At 40.4% G+C, this 19642-nt stretch overlaps 1 protein-coding gene across 3 annotated transcripts in view; it reads left to right on the top strand.

Annotated features, from left to right (window-relative positions):
• Window positions 1–17988, top strand: part of myt1b (myelin transcription factor 1b) — a 145738-nt gene extending 127750 nt beyond the window's left edge. For 2 of the 3 annotated variants that reach the window (XM_028017590.1, XM_028017600.1), the window contains exons 14-23: window positions 340–494; window positions 1974–2036; window positions 2363–2431; window positions 4446–4508; window positions 4801–4881; window positions 5350–5574; window positions 7382–7473; window positions 8762–8865; window positions 11941–12084; window positions 12887–17988. In XM_028017590.1, the coding sequence (XP_027873391.1) occupies window positions 340–494; window positions 1974–2036; window positions 2363–2431; window positions 4446–4508; window positions 4801–4881; window positions 5350–5574; window positions 7382–7473; window positions 8762–8865; window positions 11941–12084; window positions 12887–13030 (1140 nt within the window). In that variant the 3' untranslated portion in view covers window positions 13031–17988. The remainder of the gene's footprint in view (window positions 1–339; window positions 495–1973; window positions 2037–2362; window positions 2432–4445; window positions 4509–4800; window positions 4882–5349; window positions 5575–7381; window positions 7474–8761; window positions 8866–11940; window positions 12085–12886) is intronic. The other variant, XM_028017581.1, reaches the window with a different exon arrangement.
• Window positions 17989–19642: the final 1654 nt, after the last annotated feature.

The following is a 19642-nucleotide window of genomic DNA, read 5'->3' as shown; positions in this document are numbered from 1 at the left end:
CCACGAGGTTAAAACATTTCACTGCATAGCAGAGGTGGTGTGTCAGGTGCATTGCACCATCCAGGATTTGGCATATGCTAATTTTCACCGCTTTGAACTTTTTCAAAAGAAATATAAAGGGCCTTGGATGTTAATTTTTTATGAGGACACTTTGCATTTGGAAAATTGAGTCTACAAAAGAATAAAAGGGGGTCGTGTGTGTTTGGAGTTTTGCAAAGTTTCTCTTTTTCGTGTTTTCTTTTTTTTTGCTTGTTTACAGCCAAGCGAAGTGATTCATGGAGACAATCATCAGAGATTGAGTTAATATATCGTATCTGTTCCTGGTATGTCTTTTTTTAGATGGAACACACAGGTCAGTCGTACGTCTCATCTGACCCAGAGGACTGTGACATGATGCAGGACTGTGTGGAGGACAGGAAGTACCCTGGAGAGGTCACGACCCCCAGCTTCAAAGTCAAGTTTCAGCCCAAGGACAGCAAGAAAGAGCTGCTCTCGTGAGTAACCGTTACACTAACAGTTCGACAGGCTCGTTATTTTTATGACATCCTAACACTCCAAAGAGTGGTTCAACTCAAGCTCAGAGCTTTTGTGTTTGAGGAAACTTTCATTTTGAGTATGATTTGAGCATCTGTGCACTCAATTAAAATTCGCTTTCGGTGGCTTCATGCTGTTTCAACTTATAACATCTGCGCTTATGAAACTTTTTCCTTTAACATCACTTACGCAATTTAATCCCCAAAACTTCTACTCTACGTTTCTGAGTAGAAATAGTTGAAAATGAAGCCGCGCTCTCACAAAATTAGAGGCTCACGAGAAATAGGATAACAGCAAAAATGTATTATCTCTCAATCCATAATCGCATACATACATTTAGAACCTTCGAGCTCAGATCGATTGGCACTAAATTGCCACGACTGATTCACAGCTGCTGCCAGTAATAAGCACAAACCACTTTTATGGATGCAGAGGATCTCCTCTATCAAAGCAGACACCTCTGCTAAGTGCCGTACGGCAGTAGAATCATGCCAAACAAACACCTTCACTGTTTATTTCAGGAAGCCGTTAAGTTTTTTTCTCCCTGTTGAAAAGAGTCAGAAACTTTGTTTTACAAATAAGGAATAAAACTGAAATTGTAATAAGATGTCTAACCTGATAAGCAGCATGTGCCTTTCATTGGCCGCTCTAGAGGGAAAGGAGCTCAGCTTGCTAGCAAGTCTGACTAAAGCATTAGCACCGAGGCTATGCTAGTTATGACGACTCAAAGCAACAGCTGACAGAAACAAAATCCTCTATTAAAATATAAAGACAATTTTCACGAGTCGATAGAAATGCACATTATGTTTCAAACTAATATACATGATTACTGTTTTTATTATTTTAATCAGAGATGCACCAATTGAAGTTTTCTGGCAGATCAACGATCTTTAAAAAGCCTGATGTGTTGATTTTGATTTTGGCCGATTTTTTTGGTCTGAAAAGCAGAGCAACAAGGTTGGCAACAGCAGTGGGCCGACTTAGCTGTCGCTCAGTCCTCTCTCATGGCAGAGCAAACGGGGACAGTGGCTGATTTTCATAAGTTTGTGGATGTAGATCAGAGAGGCGGATAGGATTGGTGGGTCAGATCGATTTCGCATGGAATTATCAGCCGATTGCCAAGGAAATCGGGGCTGATTTATCGGCCGGCTAATGTATCGGTGCTCCACTAATTTTAATAGATAGTTTCACACAAACCACCACACACATTTATTTTTTCCTTTTTTTGTGCTAGATCCAATAATAGAAGTCATTTATCTACCTTATTTTGGTTATTACTTGATAAAAACTGTGAGTTTTACATGCATTAAGGGCAGCTTCTTCGTCTCCATCAGGAATCTGTGCTTTCTTCTTCTTCTTTCTTCTTGTGCTCGTCTGTTTTAACTCTTGGCCTCTGCCTCCCTTTTCTCCTCCTTGCACCTCTGTTCTTCTCTCTGTAGGTGCCCCACACCCGGCTGCGATGGCAGCGGCCACATCACAGGGAACTACGCATCCCACCGCAGGTACGTTCAGTCTGAAGCCCGTTAGCCCAACGTGTGCGGCTCCTGCTCTGTCAGCGCTAATGTGACACGTTTAGCTCTGCTGAGACTCTGAGTCCAACAAAAGACCAAAACAAACATTTGATCTGATCTGACCTGCTAGAGTGAGCCCTAAAGCAAAGACTGTCAATGACTTTAATACTTATCAGTGATTTACTTCTCTCTGTCTGCCCTCTTACTCCTAAATGACCTTGGTAAGCCTTTGCCTTCTGGATTTCCCTTCACTCACGTCTTTCTCCCCTCTTGCTTTCCTCGTCCTCTCCTTCACTCTTTCTCCTCTCTTCTCTCAGTCTGTCTGGGTGTCCTCTCGCTGATAAGAGCCTTCGGTCCCTCATGGCGGCCCACACTCCTGAACTCAAGTATGTCTGCTCTTCACCTTCGTTTTTCACTGTCGTTTCGGCGCACTGCTACTGACACCGTCCAGCGCTGCACTCTGCTGACGTTAGCTCAGCTGCTGTCTCTGCTGCTGCGTCTGTCATTTTGTTTCTTTCTGCAGATTGGTCTCTGCTCGCTTTAACATCACTCAGCTCATACGAACGAGTACAAAAAAAAAGTAGCGCTAAAAATGCCTTAATTAATTTTTTTAAAATTATTTAATTAATTCAATTTTTTATCTTTATTGAGCAAAGATGCACAAAACAAACAGGTTTTGCATTGAAGAACAACAGATATGATACAATGTGTAGAGAATCAGTTGTGAGACAATTGAAGGTTAAATTTAAGCAAGATGAAGAAAGACATATTTTAGGGATAGGAAATACAATAACACAATTCTTCCAAGATAAATAAATGTAGCAAGAAAAAAGAAAAACACAAACAAAAACACTAAATAATTGATTAAATAAAACATTAGTCAGAGGTTTTGGGAAAATATTTTATGTATTTAGAAAGAAACATGTTGCTTTTTTATCAAAATGAGGGATTCACACAGAAATTCCGACAGAAAATTAGTCATATTTGGTATCGAGTAGGGTTGTTTTGATAAATTGGCCCAGATTTTCTTAATTTTGGCAGATCAGTGAAGGGCTGACACTTACATATGAAGCAGATCTTATCCACCGACCCTATCTACCTTGGCAGGTCTAAAAGGTCTAAAAATCAACCACTCCGCTCTGCTGTGAGAGAGGTTTACTGCTGGCCCCGCCCACCGGGTCCTGTCTGCATGTTTGCAATTAACAGTATTCACCCCAGTGTGGCAAACTCGGTGACTTTCTTGCTATATTTAGAAACATTTCAGACAAAAAAAAAAATCAGCATTGGGCAAATACTGAATATCGATAATTGGCAATCAGCCAGAAAACTGCAATCGGTGCAGCACTAGTACAGAGTTTGCAGACGTTTTCTTTATACTGCATAATTACCATTGTCAGAGTTATTGTAATAGCAGATAATATCCTTGAGTCTCAATGAACGTGCAGTTTCAGTCGCAGTGGAGAAAGGGAAATTCAAGGTCACTCCAACACTTTGGGATATGTGATATGAGTAAAACACAAATGTTTTCACACTCTTTCACAGTTTCACATTATGACACCAACTTCAATGTGCTTTGTTGGGATTGTTATTTTACTGCATAATGGTGATGTTAAAATAACACCTTCCTCTCAGACAAACATAGTGATGGGAGTATTATGCTGTGGGGAGGCTTTTGCTTTGTCTACTATACTGGAGGATCTTCAAGATGAAAGTTGCTTGGATATTATTTTATCAACTAAATCAAATCAATTTGTATGTACATCAATGTGGAAAGCACTTCAGAGTGATTTAATTGAGAAGTGCTAATTGAATGCAGATATATTTAATTATTAATATTTTTTAACAGTTTGCTAACAGGTACTTTTATCATTACGTTCTGCCACCACCGGCCCTTTGAGGTCATTCACCATCTTGATATGGCCCGAGATGAACATGAGTTTACCCCATTTTAAGATGAAGCACTTTCGTGTGTTCTAACAGCCTAGTCAAAGTCTGCAACAAAACCCAATTGAGAATTGGTAGCAAGACTTGTTACTGCTTTGCTATCCACAAAGGCTTTCCATTCGATCTGACTGAATTTGAGTTATCTTCCAAAGAAAAGTGGAGAAAAAAATGTGAGTCTCTAGATGAGCCAATGTGGTAGAGACACAACCCAAAAGGTGGTTCTAGCCTTTTTCTCAACATATGGATTTTTTTACTTCCACTTCATGTTCGTCTATCACAAGATCTCAATAAATGACTTCAAAATTAGTGACTGCGAAGTGATAAAAATCCGAAACACGTTTGCAGGGTGCAGTAACGAGCCATCTTGTCTCGCTGTCTCGGCTGGGTTCTGTCACCTTTAGGGAAGGTTTGGCGTTCCTTTCTAAACGCTAAATATGAAACTCTTCCCGTCCCCAGATGCCCCACACCAGGATGCGACGGTTCGGGTCACATCACAGGAAACTACGCCTCTCACCGAAGGTAACCAACACACCGAGCAAAGAGCTCCTGCAACAAAACACACAACCAGTCAGTCAGTCAGTCAGTCAGTCAGAGAGGCCTAGTTACAGCTCATGGTAGAGTTAGACAGGAACCACATCCACATTTCCTCACCTTTCAGGCGTTTTTGATTTCTTTTTCGGTTGGTTGGACCTCTATTTTTTTTTTTTTTACAGAATATCCTTCCTTCTCATGTTCTGTCCCTTTATGCAACAGTCACCTTACCGTAACGTTTTCAACCCTCTGTTATCAACTCCATACTTTCTGTTTTCAGTCTCTCTGGGTGCCCGCGTGCCAAGAAAAGTGGAATTAAAACTCCTACCAAGGACAACCAGGAGGACTCGGAGCTTTTAAAGTTCGTACCGCTCAGAAAGCCATAACGTCTGCTTTTAGCATGACTGACGGTAAAGAGTAAAATGCAATAAAGGACAGAGAGACAGAGAAGCACAGAGAGGACAGTCACTGTGAGTCTTATGTGGAGGTGCTGACCTTGGCCTTTAGTTGAACCAAACAGTAATCGCCTTCACTGCTGAAGCACTCCAGCTGCAAACACTGACTCTTAGAGTGATGTAGAGCACAGTGCATGGAGGATACATGTTGCATTTCCACATAAAACATTAAACCTGATAACATGTACTAGTAATAATACTACAGCAAGAATACATTAAAAAAAATTACCTAAAAAATTGAAAGTGCATATCTGTTAAATAATCCCCAAAAATAACTTTTGTAGAGTATTTTTGAGTACTAATCTCCTAAACACTTCTTCTTCTTCTTCTCTCTCTCTGTCTCTCTCTGTCCGACGTCTTTCCGTCCCTCCCAGCAGATGCCCCGTGCCGGGCTGCGACAGCCTGGGCCACATCAGCGGCAAGTACGCCACGCACCGCAGCGCCTACGGCTGCCCGCTGGCCGCCCGCAGGCAGAAGGAGGGCCTGCTGAACGGGATGCCCTTCAACTGGAAGGCTTTCAAGACAGAGGGTCCCACCTGCCCCACCCCCGGCTGTGACGGCTCCGGACACGCCAACGGCAGCTTCCTCACACATCGCAGGTGAGGTGCACACAGACGAGCCGAGCTGTTTCATGGTACGACTTGAGCTTAGCTTTGTTTCTCTAGCTGGACTCTCTTAAAGGGGCAGTGTTGTGTAATATCAACTTTTTTTGAGCTTTACTTATAATCAAAAACATATTTGGAGTGTTGCTTTGATTCTTTCATGCATGCTTAAGAAATTTGTTAATCTCTATGGCAACCATTCAGCTGTGGGAAACGCCTGGGTGGACGTAGCACCGCCTTCGAGGCGCAGCTCCTCCTCGGCAAGCTTCTGCCTCACAGAGCAGCCCTCCTCCGTGACTCCCCCACTCAGCTCCTTCAGACTAGCCAGCAGCAATTAGCAAAGACCTGGTGAAACTGCTAATCTGCTGAGCTCCACTTCTCAGTGCAACGCTGGTAAAAACGTTGTTAAAGAGTTAATAGAGGAGCCATGTTGTGATGACTTCATGTAGGTGGAGTTTCAGAAAGAGCAGGAGTTTTTAAAGAGACAGAGACCCAATTTCCAGATGTTAAATTACAAAGTCAAATTTCTTTTAAGTCATATTTGATATGTATATAACACTTCTTTAACAGCTGAAATTAACATAGTTACTTGATTGTGCTATAAAATTGCACTATGTGCCTGGAAAATACATATTACTGCCCTTTTAAGCTGAAAAGGTAAAAAACCCAATTTGGATCATATTGCTAAAACATTTCTGGATCCAGTAGGGGTTGTTCCATGCCTGGGTTGATTTAACACAACAGGAATTGACTCACTGCACTGGGTTGGTCTTTAACACCAAAAGATTTCTAAAGTGACTAATATCTAATATATTAAAGCAATCAAGAAGTGGGTTGGAAAAAAAACAACCTGTATTATTAAACAAAGAATGTTAGGGTTAAAATAATAGATTTTTACATTTAGCATACCTTTAGTTTTGGTTCAAATTGTTTAATTGGTTAAATTAATAGAACAAAGCCTAAAATCTTCATATTAGCAAAAATACTGTTTTGAAAAAGAAGTGAACAAAATTCATACTGAATACAATTTGAAATTCAGTTCAAATTGTTTTATTTCCATAGTGTCAATTCACAGCAAATGTAACCTAAAAATTTATTTTCAATTCACTCATATATAAATTCCAACTGATCATAGTTATCAAACGTCAAGTTCAGTTTATTTTTCAAGTGAGTTTTAAAACGGTTTCAATCCAGCAGGCTGCATCTTTACAGCAATCCTTGATACCGAGCATGAGCGTGGCAACAGTGGAGAGGAAAACCTCCCTTTAACAGGAAGAAACCTCCAGCAGAACGTGGCTCAGTTCAACCAGCCATCTGCCACGACCCAACTGGAGGTTTGAAAAGACCGAGAGGACAGATACACACAAAGAAACAGAAGAACTGATGTAGTACTATTTTTTGATGTTCATGAAAGTAAAAAGTTAATGACAGAAGAGGGAGAACGATTAGTTCCTGGTCGACGTTCTCCTTCAGGAAGGAATCGCAGCCAAACGGAGTCCCAGACCAGGTGTAGCTTCCATGGAGGAAAAAAAATACCTGAAAGAAAACATAAAATTAACAGTTGAAATAACAGTAAATAATGCAAAGTGGAGACGAGTAGAAGAAGAAAGTGAGAAAAAGTGGTCAGTTGTCCTCCAGTAGCCCAAGCCTACATCAGCATAACTCTAGAGCTATCTCAGGATAACCTACGCAAGTCTAACTATAAGCTTTATGAAAAAGGAAAGTTTTAAGCCAAGTATAGAAAGTAGACAGGTGTCTTTATTACTTGATAGGTCAGCTAACGACCCTGTCTGTCTCTCTCCAGCCTCTCAGGATGTCCTAGAGCCTTGTACGCCAAGAAGAAGGCCAAGTTCCCCTCCGAGGAATATATGAGCACCAAGTTCAGAGCCACTGATGGTATGATGTTTGGACTTAACACCCTAATGCCTTTATGTTACAAAGGAGGGGTTACTGAGAAAACCACAGAACAAAACATTATATGTCAGTGGTCCCCAACCTTTTTATTACTGCGGACCGGTCAAGACTTGGCAATTTTGCTGCGGCCCAGAGGAGGAACCATCAGATAATGCTTCTGCATGTTGGTGTACCCGCTAAAGCCTTTTTTTGTTTGTTTGTTTGTTGTTTTTTGCCCCAATTTTCCCTTTATGACAATCATCCTACAACGTCCTGCAGGGTGCGGTCTGTTACTTGGTGGTGTGTTGAATATGCCCGATCTGAAATCAGGCATATTCAACATTGTCTTGGCCCGATTATCGCAGCCTGTGGGATTTTCCCTGACTGGGAGCGAGAGCGCAGCCTGTTGAATGTGACAGGTAGCCAATCAGAAAGCTCGGTGACGTAAGAACGGAGAGCAATCCCAAACAGTTGACATGGCATCTGAGAATCCGGTGGACATTGGAAGTCATATGTGGAAATGTTTATTACTATATGTAATTGGTCCACAATCCTTAAATCGTGCCGTGTGAACCAGACCTAAAACTCACAAACTCATCTCATCTCGTCTCCACCACTGCCCTAACGCTCTCTGACTCTGGTTGCTATGGTAACATTTACATATCCCTTCAAAATAAGATACAGATGTGCCACAAAAACGAACATTTTACTTTTGTGAAAATTTTAACTCATGATAACGACTAATGGGAGCCCTGAGCTTGTTTCTCTGCAACAAGACGGTTCCACCTGGGATTGATGAGAGACAATGACACCCGGAGTGTTGCTTATGCACAGGGAGTGAATCAGTTTGAAGCTTCATTGGCTCATTAACAATCGGGTCACCACATCATGCAGAGCTTGAAATGTGGGAATCACCTGACGGGATAAATCCATTCTCCTGTCTCTTCTCTGGACATTTTCCCCTTCACAAAGAAACTTTCCAAAGAATCTGATTTGTTTCTTACTCATTTTACTGCTTGTGGGCTCAATGTTGGGGCGCAAGACGTAACCGAGAGAATCCGGTTAAAGGATTTTCAAAATAAAAGATCATCCAGAGTCAAATAATACATAAAACGGAAATATTTAATTACTTCTTCCACGGCCCAGCACCAAATTGTCCATGGACCGGCGGTTGGGGACCACTGTTATATGGTGTACAATATCTACGTTTGTAGTTGAGTGAATTGATGGGAGAAGGCTACTCATATCCAGGTTTTCCTCTTTCACTGACATGTTTGCACTTCTGTTTTAGTTCTGGACAACGATGAGGAGATCAAGCAGCTCAACAGAGAGATAAACGACCTCAACGAGTCCAACAATGAAATGGAGGCCGACATGGTCAACCTGCAAACTCAGGTGGGTGTCACTGTACTGCAGGTGGGTTCTGCATATATAATGCATAACATCATTTGTAGGTAATCTTATATGCATGTTGAAATAGACCCATCAGTATATTTAAATTTAAAGAAAAGCAGCAAATATGAGCATTGAAACTCAAGGCACAGTAACAAGAGAATTCAAAATTGTTTCTGATTAAAAGCTATTATTTATTTCAGAGTAACTTTGGGTTAACAAAAACAATCAGACACTGCAACAACACAAAATATTACCAAGTATTTTTGGCTGAGTTTCTCATGCAAATATCTTAGTGCACTTGAAATAAGAAAACTAACTTACAAGTAAAATTTCTGCAAGATATAGGAACTTGTTTTAAGTCAACAATTCCTAAAAAGTGTATTTTATAAATGACTTGTTCCGTTGGTAGATTATTTCACTCATAACCAAACATTTTTGCGCCATGTTATAAATGAAATAATCTGCCAATAGAAGGTTAATATTAAGGAATTATTGACTCTAAACAAGCTCCTATATCTTGCTTAAAAGTTACATGTAAGTTACTTTTGTCTTGTTTCAAGTGTACTAAGATATTTGCAGTAGAAAATAGGCTAAAAAATACTTGGAGGAATTTGTGTTTTTGCAGTGTACATGTGCGTTCAAATATGGAACAATACTGTACATTATTCAGTTGTGGAGAAAGTACTCAAACAATGTACTTTAGTAAAAGTACAAATAAACAGACAAAAATGTACTGTAGTAAAAGGAAAAGTACCACTTTAACATTTTTACTTAAGTAACAGTAAGAAAGTACTGGCTTTTAAAAATACTAAAAGTATTAAAAGTAAAAGTACTTAGGTGTACTTGGGATGTATTACCTAATGGCTAATACAATATAATTAAGTGTACCTCTCATTTTTCATTTTAATACATCAGTAATGTGCCATTTTAATGAGCAATGCTGCAGATAAAGCGTGTTTTTATTGTGTTCACTCTCTGTTACACAGTTCAGATTTAGATTTGTGATTCTATGCATCATAATTTCAGGGATGACCTGCAGGGTTAAAGGTCGTTAGGAAAAATGAGAGGAATCTCATGAAAAATATGCTTAATACCTGCCTAAGCTGTTTTCAAAATCTGACAACCGAGCCTCATCGGAACCCATATTCTAATTTATTGGATATGACTGTAAATGTTAAGATGAGTGGGAGATTATTTACATGGCGCTAACATTAATTCAGTAACCAGAATGTGGAGCAGTTTAGCGTTACCTGGGACATTCGTGGCAGGAGACAATGATGTTTACAAACGCAAGAGAGGTGACAGTATTACTTGGATTGTTACTTTGGATGCTTGAACCATTTTTCCACTTGTTCTCACAAGTGGAGAATATATATCAATATATGTTTGAATGCTGATTTTGTGCTGCTTAGAGGTATTAGTGTTAATGTACCCAGTGTACTGAAGTCACTTATTTCATAATGGGTAGTTAGATTTTTTTTTGTGTGTGTGACATATTTGTTTTTCATGGCTCACTTTATCTTTTAAGACAATAATTACCAAAAAAATATAACTGATGATAGCTCAAATTTAAAGTAGTTGTCATCCATCTCTAATGTTCAGCACAAAAGTAGAAGTGTGTGTAACAGCCTCACCGTCCAACACATCCACAACTGACAACCGGAGTCTGTCCTTTCAAATTCCTTAAGTTTACAGACATTCACATTGTTTTGTGTTGCCACAATGAGCCAAACGCTGCAGATTTGTCAGGCCACGTTTTACCTTGATGCTGACATCCATTCCAGCTGATCCAGACAAAAACAAAACTCACAGAATCCAACCACTCACCCCTGGCACAATAAAACATGTCCTGAGTTACCCTCTTTACCGGCAAAAATACCCCAACATGCAGCCACATCACCGTTTGACCTTTGACCTGAGTAACAAACAATCATAGGCAGTTCTCTGTTAGACATTATCATGGCTAAACTGTATATGAGTGGCATTTTTGGTGGAGTTATTTGCTACAAAGGTTTTAAAGAGTGTAATGATGATGCTTAAGAGAAGTGCTGTGAATGAAGTGAAGAAGAACAAAACTTGTATTCATTCACATAGCTCAGTGTCAGTGCATAGACATAAATGATTTTAACCCAGCCACGTCTTATTCTTGATGTCATTGGCAAGTTATTAACAATACATCATGGCATTTAGAACCACGGTCCAAAAAATCTGAAAAAAAGAAAAGCTCCTCACCCATACTGCATTAGAATTGACTCAATTAGGCCAGAGTTGTGACAGCACATCTTTTTTGTTAGTTAGCTAACTAGCAAGAATGCTAACTATTTAACCCCTTTTAAAAAAAGGGATTAAATAATCCCTTTATTTAAATAAATAGGTATTCATTTTACATTAGCTGGCAGAAGATATAAAATATATCAAGGTGTTTGAATTTTTTTAGACATTCACATAATAACTGCAGTCTGGTGCGGTTTGAATGCATATGTGGAGGCCAAGTAGACCAGAGACCATTCCAAAAGCAGGTAGCAGCCTATAGAACAGGGCATTCGGGGTAAATACAACCAAACCAAACATGCAAGCAGTTCTAGGGGCAGAAAAGTCTCTTAGTCGTACACCAATGGAAAAAGAAAAATCCTACAACCGTTAAAATCTCATGCCTCTCCATTGTTTCATTAAGAAGGAAGTTGTGCTTATGTCTCCTTCTGAGGTTTTTGTCTTATTTCTTTTAGTGGTTCTTGGTGCAGGAGAGGGAGGGAGTACAGGTTTTTCAAAGGGTTTGGTTTGACATAGAGCTGTGTGAAAGTGAACCACAGCAGCTGAAAATGGAAATGTAATTTTGGTCTCCAATCAAACAGAGTCTACCAGACTGTCAGGTGTGAAAACTCCCTCAGTTTACAAATCAAGTATTTACGTGTGCACAAATATATACAACAATTTTCTCTCCATATATTTACGCTTGCCGCGGCCCAGGCTGGATCTGAACTGTGTGGACATTACTCCGGTGTGAACAGTCTCCGATAAAAACAACTTTCTTAAGTGAAAGGTTTTGTCATTTGAAAATGTCACTTTGTGTTGCAGATCTCTTCCATGGAAAAAAACCTAAAGAGCATTGAGCACGAGAACAAGATGATCGAAGAGCAGAACGAGGCCCTCTTCATGGAGCTGTCCGGTCTGAGCCGGGCCCTCATCCGCAGCCTGGCTAACATCCGCCTGCCGCACATGGTGAGGCTTCTCACGTCACAGGCTGTGTTTCCATTACAGATGTGCACAAATCTTTGTCTAGATTTTGCTAATGCCGAAGAAACACAACTTTTCAATTGCTGTGTTTACCATTAAGTAAGAAATTATATCAAAATCACAAGTAAATAAGCTTGTTCATGGATAAGTCATTAAAAATCATGAGTGTGAGCAGTTATATGAACAGCTGATAGATGATGGCCCCCATCGTCTATCAGCCGTCACCGTCTGATAGACAGTCTGCGTCTTATTCAGGCATTGGAACAAAAAGCCCCGCCTACTTGAAAATGCATGCGGCATTTTGGGGAAATCATAGTTGCCGATTATACAGAAGAGCTATGGATTCAGCGCGTTGGAATGACACACAACTTTTTATGAACTCTGTGATGCCACTAGAAATCTGGTGGAGCCAGCTGCACATGGTCTGAAAAAAACAAAAGTAAACCATCGCCCTCCTACTACTTCCTGTTGTCGTCTTCGGCGTTTTCACCAGTAGTAACATCCGGCTAGTGAACACATGACTCATGTGGTGTGAAAAAAAGTGTTTCCATTGCACACTATCGAAATATGCCTATTTTGATATGACTGAAAAACCACTTTATTGTAACTCAAAAACCTTTTATCGAAAAATATGAGGGTTTTCTTCAAAATTGGCTTGTTTCCATTAAGCTGAATTCTTTTCGTATTTTAAATTTGTGCAATTTTACGGTGAGTAGAAATGCACATACCGTTCCACTTATCTCACTTGCTGTTTATCTCACTTATCACAATCTATCTTGCATGGCAGCAGGAGCCAATCACCGAGCAGAACTTTGACAACTACATCAGCACCCTGACCGACATGTACACCAACAAGGAGTGCTTCCAGAGCCCGGAAAACAAGGCCTTACTGGAGAGTATCAACAAGGCTGTGAAGGGCATCAAAGTGTGAGGCTCGACGCGCGGCACAGGAGGGAGTCTGAAACGGCTGCTGAAGCTGGAGAGCTGGACGCAGCGGGGATGGGAGGGAGTTGAAGAGATGCTGAAATGCTCGACGATATATTTAAATATGATTCAAAAGCAAAAAGGGAATTCAGGTTACTTAAATAAATGGCAAATTTTCAAATAAAATCAACCCAGGGAGCACCTCTGTTGAAGAAAAAGCGACCAAAATCCACATCATGCTGCTTCTGAGATTCAGAGGAGGAAACCTTCAAGTCAGAGTGTTTGGAAAAGCAGGAATAATGTTTGTAGGAACTAGATCCGAGGGGCTTCGACGTGCCGTATGTTTACCTGCTGAGTCTGCTTCCAACGGGGCCGGAACGCCGGAACGAGGAGGCGGGATCTGCTTCTGGACGACGGGACTTTCGCCGCTGTCCTGTAGCATTGGCTGGGAGGAGAGGAAGGGGGGGGGGCGCTCACCAGCTGTGTGATCCACAACCACTCACGCCTACACGTGCACATACACACACTTCTCACACACATCCCAGCGAAATGAGAGACATGCTCACCTGAATGTGTGTGTCTGCAGCGGTGAGGCAGATCTCAGAGCAGCCTGGATACTCAGCAGACCAAACCCCCTCTGTTTTTTTTCTGGAATGATGATAGGAGTAGTGTGCACACATCTCAGCTTCGGTTAGTCATATCAATAGTATTTATCAACATAGGAATTGCACTTCATTTCAATGAATAGTTTTGTGGTACGATAATTATTGTTATATATGAATTATTTAAACTTGTGAACTTTTAAATTGTAACTTATTGCCCTTTATGTTATTGAGGTTTATTTATTTAAAGCAATCTATTTATTAATAACTTTGTTTTGTAAAACAAACCAACAAAAAAAAAAATGCAACTTTACTGATAACCGATCTGCAGATGTCTTAAGAATCTATAACGACAGACGAGGTGTATTTTTTATTTATTTATTTAATTTTTTTACTTTTTACGTGCAGATGTTTTATAAGGAATCAAAATTCTTTTGATAATTTTACAAGAAAATGATCTTTTTGGGTTTGTTTTTTTGTTTTTTTCTTTTCTTGTTTTCCTCCGTTTTGTTTGTGCTTTTTTTCTGTTGCTGCTACAAAACCCCCCACGGGCGAGAGGGAAAAAAGAAAACGCAAAATGATGTATTTATTATTTATTTAATGAGAAAGAAGTCGACTGATGTGTATTTATTTTGTTCCTTATTTATGTGCGTGTTGTGACGGTTGAGTCTGAGTAGTTAAGAAAAAAAAAAAAGATTTAAAAAAAAAATAATCCACTGCTAATACTTAAATAAAGAAACGACATCAATACCAGTACTGTTTGATTGCTTAGGCGTGTACTTAGACAAACCAGCAGCTGATTGTAAACCCAACAGAATCACTCACTTCTCTGTTACTGTCACATTTCTGTGTTTTAATTTGCTTTCTGTCAGGTGAAGAAAAGACAAAAAAAGCTTAAAAAGAAAAAAAAAAGTATTTTTTGTACCTCTCCCAAGCTCTTTGTAGCGGCCAGCACTGGCTCACCCAGAACCTCTACGATGCGCCGAGGCTGCTTGGCAAATTATTCTCTGATCGTCCGTAAAACTGTTCCACACAGAGCGCTTTTCCGGGCCGTGTTTCAGCCTGGATGCATGATGATTCCTAAAATACACTGCGACATATCCAAACCCTTGAGGATACGATAAGGTCCTTTCTATCTTTGACTAACTTCAAAACATACACACCCTTGTAGCCTTACTCTAGATTTTAATTTTTTTTTTCTCGATGCACAAAGTGCCACTGATTAAAAAGAAAAGAAAAAGAGCAAAAAAAAAAAGAAAAAGGAGAGCTTACTTTTTTCCTGATTCTCTGCATCTCTGCAATGTAAGAATGTCTGGTTGCCCGGGACGACCACGGCATCGAGAGAGAACGCGGATTGTTTCAAAATGCCTTTATTTCTCTGCCAAGATGGCCATAAGTACACTATATATACATTCTGTACAAATAGATTTTAAAGATGCTATATATATGAATATAAACATACATATATTTTTCCAGTGTAATTGTTGACTTCTTCTTCTTCTTCTCTTGTATTATCAGAAGCTGTTCAGGCGAGACGTTAAGGGTGCGTCATGGTGAGGAGGCGGTTGCTCCTTCTTTAATATCACTTAGACCTGCTCAACTGTGGCTTTAAACATTCAGTCAAGCTGAAGTCGTTGATGGTAGTGGAACAGTACTTTTGGATCCCGTCAGTTTCCTTCCCCCCCGTCTCGGTTTTTTTTTCTTCTTCTTCTTCTTCTTCTTTTCGTCCACCTGTCTTGTCTTTGGCCCGAAGGTGTGCTAAACATCAGCTGCATGTTTACGGCTGAACCGGAATCCTAAGTGTCAGTGTGAGTTCATGTATAGTGGAAAAAAAAAAAAAAAAAGACGATGCCTCTGAATAATGTTCTGCACATTGTGTTCAGCGACGTTGTGCAGTTTCTGAATATTCTTCTTCTTTGTGTGTTGTTCATGGTAAAGGCCTGCTCGCTCCGAGCTCTTTCGTGTTCAGACAAACCAGTAGGAGACGTTAGTGTGACCTGCCTTTGGGGTGAAACTATTCCCATGTGTAGCTCTGATGTCCAAGGCATGTTGTAAATGTGCTCTTAGCCAGCGTAGAATGTGCACTTTCTGAGTAACTCGTCGAAGATGCCAGCAGTTGAAGTCGGACAGATCTGAGATCAGGAAATTTCCTGTGTTTTCTCTGAAGAGTTTCATGAAATTATTATTATTACTTTTTATGTTCTGGAGGCCTTTATTTAACAGCGGTCAGACAGGAAAAGCGCGTTGTGAGAGAAGACATGCGGCAACAGGCCGAGACTCGAATCTGTAACGGCCGCGAGAGCTAAAGGTCTCCGTAAATGGGTCGCGCGCTCTACCCCCTGAGTTTCATGAAATTAAAGGATTTTCTTTTTTTCAAATTCTGGGAAACCAAAAAGAGAGAGTGACGGGAAAGGAGATGCTTGGTTCTCAGGTGACCAGGGGCAGAGCGGAGCATAGCCACAGGTCGAGCAGTCAGCTGAGGCCAGAGGCGATAGCAGCGGCTGGATCAAGGCCTCGTGTGAAATGAGACGAGCGCGTGGGAGTGGAAAATTGATTTGCCGGGCTGCACAGCCTCCCCTTTTGTTGTCGGAGGAGGCGTTTGTTGCATAAATATGTGGACGTCACTCAAGAGAATGTTAAAGCTTTTCCTGACTTTTTAGCCCTCCTCCCAACCCCCGCTCCCACCCCCCACCCGGTCGCTCCAGCCCCTCTTTACCCTCTCCCGGGTCTTCTTTGCGTCTTTCCTCAAGAAAGATTGCTTGGATGCATTTGGTTAACAAAGTAGTGTATTTTTTCCTCTTGAAATGCACAAGAATTCTACCCCGAGAGTGTTAAGACTGTGAATATTCTCCTAACCTATTTGATATGGCATGACCCCTTTTAAACTGCTTGATGAAATTGTCTACTGAGATATGTAAATGAAGAACACTGAGGCCATGAAAGCAGAGCGTTTTAAGAAGAAAATTTTTTTTTAAAAAGTCAGCTAAGAAAGCGAACTCAGCCCACGGTCGGTCCTGCACCCACGCACTGTATGTTTTCCTATTTACATAGAAGTACCGAGTGATGGAGTCAGTTTTATTGTTCTGATCGGAAAAAGAGCATTTAACAAGACGGGGCTCCGTTTTTTTTCCCCCACTTTTCCCCCTCTCTCAATTTTATTTGATGTGACGACACTTTTCAGGGAATTCAGTCAACACCAAAATCCAAATGTGAGTGTGAAGGGGAGATATATATAAGGAGAGACAGAGAGAGAGAGAAAAACTGAGTGGCACTTTTTCATCAGGCTGTCCAAAATATAACAAAACCAAAAGAAACCCCCATTTTTTCCCACCTCCCCAGCCGTAGTTCTCAGATATGTGTGGTCTTATCATGTGTGCCTTTCTCCCTCCACTCATGTCAACATATGGTATGTTTACACCCATTCAATTACTGCTGAAAATCCTCGGTCCTGATCCAGATGTCTGACTTTCAGGGGGAAACGGGTGGGGGTGGGTTAACGGTTTTACTCTGTGGAATAAAGCGTGTCGTCTTCTGTCCGCTGCAGACAGAGAGCACTCTGAGTAACAGGGGGAAACTCAAAGCTTTTGTCTCTCTGAAGAAACTGTGATCTCATTCTGTCGATTCAGGTACCACAAACTGCACGGACAGTTTCTGTGAAGGGATCTGAAGCTCGGCAGTCATCTCTAGATAATGCATCAGAGTGCAGGGCATTATTTTGACATAAGTGGAAAGAGTTTCTGTACATATTTGTATCCAGACAAAAAAAAAACAGTGTTATTTGTTGTTGTATCGAAGTTGAAAATGGTTTCGAAACTAATAACGATTCTAAAAATAAAGAATAGTCTGTGACAAAACAAAAAACAAACAACAAAAACTCCACAGCCAAGGGTTGTCCTGCTAGCACATTTTTACAGAGATGAGCTATTTTTACTGGTGATTTTCTAGACACTGACGTTGAAATCCTTTAAAAAAAAAAAAAAAAAAAATAGTATAAAACTTCCAGAAGTACAAGCACTTCCATTACTATAGAATGTGTGATCATTTTAGTTACTTTTGTAGATGTGGCTGTTCCTTTGCGACTGCACCGTTTTGTAAAGTGGGACAGGCCTTGGCTGTGTGTTCTTAGGGATTCATGCTTTTGTTTAACCTTTTTTTGGGGGTGGTGGGGTGGGAGGGTTATAACACTGTAGATTGGCCAAGTTTGTGGATGTGTGTTTGTGTACTTGTTAACATGTTCCCTGTTTCTGTGTCAGTGTTATAAAGCAGAGAATTGACGTCAGTTATTGTGAGGGTATGAACCATTTTAAATGTTCTCTATAAAAAAAACAACAACAAAAAAACAAATAAAGACTCATAGAACAGAGCATTTGTGTTTCCGACTGATTCATATATCTATGTATAAATGTATAGACTCTTCTGTACACACAAACGACCTTGAAGGACATTACAGTTTCAATACGAAGGATTTCATACGATGTTGACCTGCTGTTAAGCTGGTAAAGACACAGAGTGTGACAAAATCAAAATACTTCTGAACTGACAACATAATGCTTCAATAATGATCTAATTGGGAAAGGAACAGGTCATGTCATCATATGAACTAACTAGTCATTGTGATTTTGTTGACTGATCATTGTACTGTATAAAGCAGGTTCTTACTGTGAAATCTTTGCCTTTTCCCTGCTAAACTGAGCCTTTGAGTGAGCATTTATGACCAGTCCTCAATGCCTGAGTAAAACTGGCAACAGAGAAGAATCGGCTGTTTAGCACAAAGTTCAAGAAAACTTCAACTCTTTTGAACTAGACAGTGTTGAGCCTCCAGCCAGGAAGGAACTACAAGGCGCAAGGAGGCTGGTATGAGAACTATTAATCCCATAATGCATTGTGATAACCTCCTTTCAGTTTTAGCAGGAAATGGCAGAGTTTCGCTCTGGGAAATTGTGACATTATATTAAGAAAGAGGAGCCACTAATGGAAGTCAGTCTAATCTGCAGTTACTGACCCATGGGAGAGGATGTCTTCCTGAATCAGAAAGACCATCTCCCCTAAGGTGGACTGGTACTTTTACTACAGGTCCTGGACCTGAAATATATATGATATTGTTTGCATATCCAGTATTTCTATTCCTAAATCTATTGCTGTAGAAATAAGTCCTGACCCTGGCTTATTCATAAGTCTGCTGAAGGAATCTTGGAATTATAGATTTTCTGAAACGAGATAACTCCTATCGCCGCACCGCTGCTTGCTGCCATTGATCTGAGGAAAAAGAGCCTCAATCCCAATATTTGAAACATAATTTTGCATGGCTAGATGCTGGATTTTGTACACCTGTACCCGTATGGCTCAATCCCAAACCTATAGATGTCCTGTTTGCAACAAACCATTTGGTGGGGGAGACTTGTACCTGTATGAGTGTACCTCCCTCTTACCCCTTGACCACTGGAGATAGACACCGGCACCCCTGGTGACCCTACTAGGGAAAAGCATGTAAAATGATGGACGGATGGATTGATTGATTGATTCAAGGGAGACAGCAAACATGTGGAAGAAGTTGCTCTGGTCAGATGAGACCAAAATCAAACTTCTTGGAGTTCATGCAAAACTGTGATGTAAAACTATGTCTGCACATCACCCTGACCATCACTCAGTGGAAACATTTTCTTTAGAGCAGATATGGAAGTTGGTCAGATTGGTCTGGACATGGATGGAGCCCCTTGACTGTTTTTCTGTGGGCCCTTGACGTTCCAATGACTTTTTCCTAAAAGCAGGCGTTGGCGCATTTAAAAGATAAATGTCACTCCACAAACCTTTGGTCCTTATGATGTTCATCAGTTCTATTGTGCACATTCATTTCTTATTGAGAACAGGAAACATTTTTTACAACAAATTTTTAAAACAAACACCAGTACCCATCATATGCACTGCACATTATGCTGAGTAACATTAGTCTCTATTTAATAGTTTGTCATAAACTAATTTAACAGGTTCTTAACTAAACCCACCCTTCAGCTGTAAGA

This window comes from Xiphophorus couchianus, chromosome 1 (genome assembly GCF_001444195.1).
Source record: "Xiphophorus couchianus chromosome 1, X_couchianus-1.0, whole genome shotgun sequence".
In the NCBI taxonomy this organism is placed as follows: Eukaryota; Metazoa; Chordata; class Actinopteri; order Cyprinodontiformes; family Poeciliidae; genus Xiphophorus; species Xiphophorus couchianus.
This window is presented reverse-complemented; position numbering and strand designations above follow the sequence as displayed.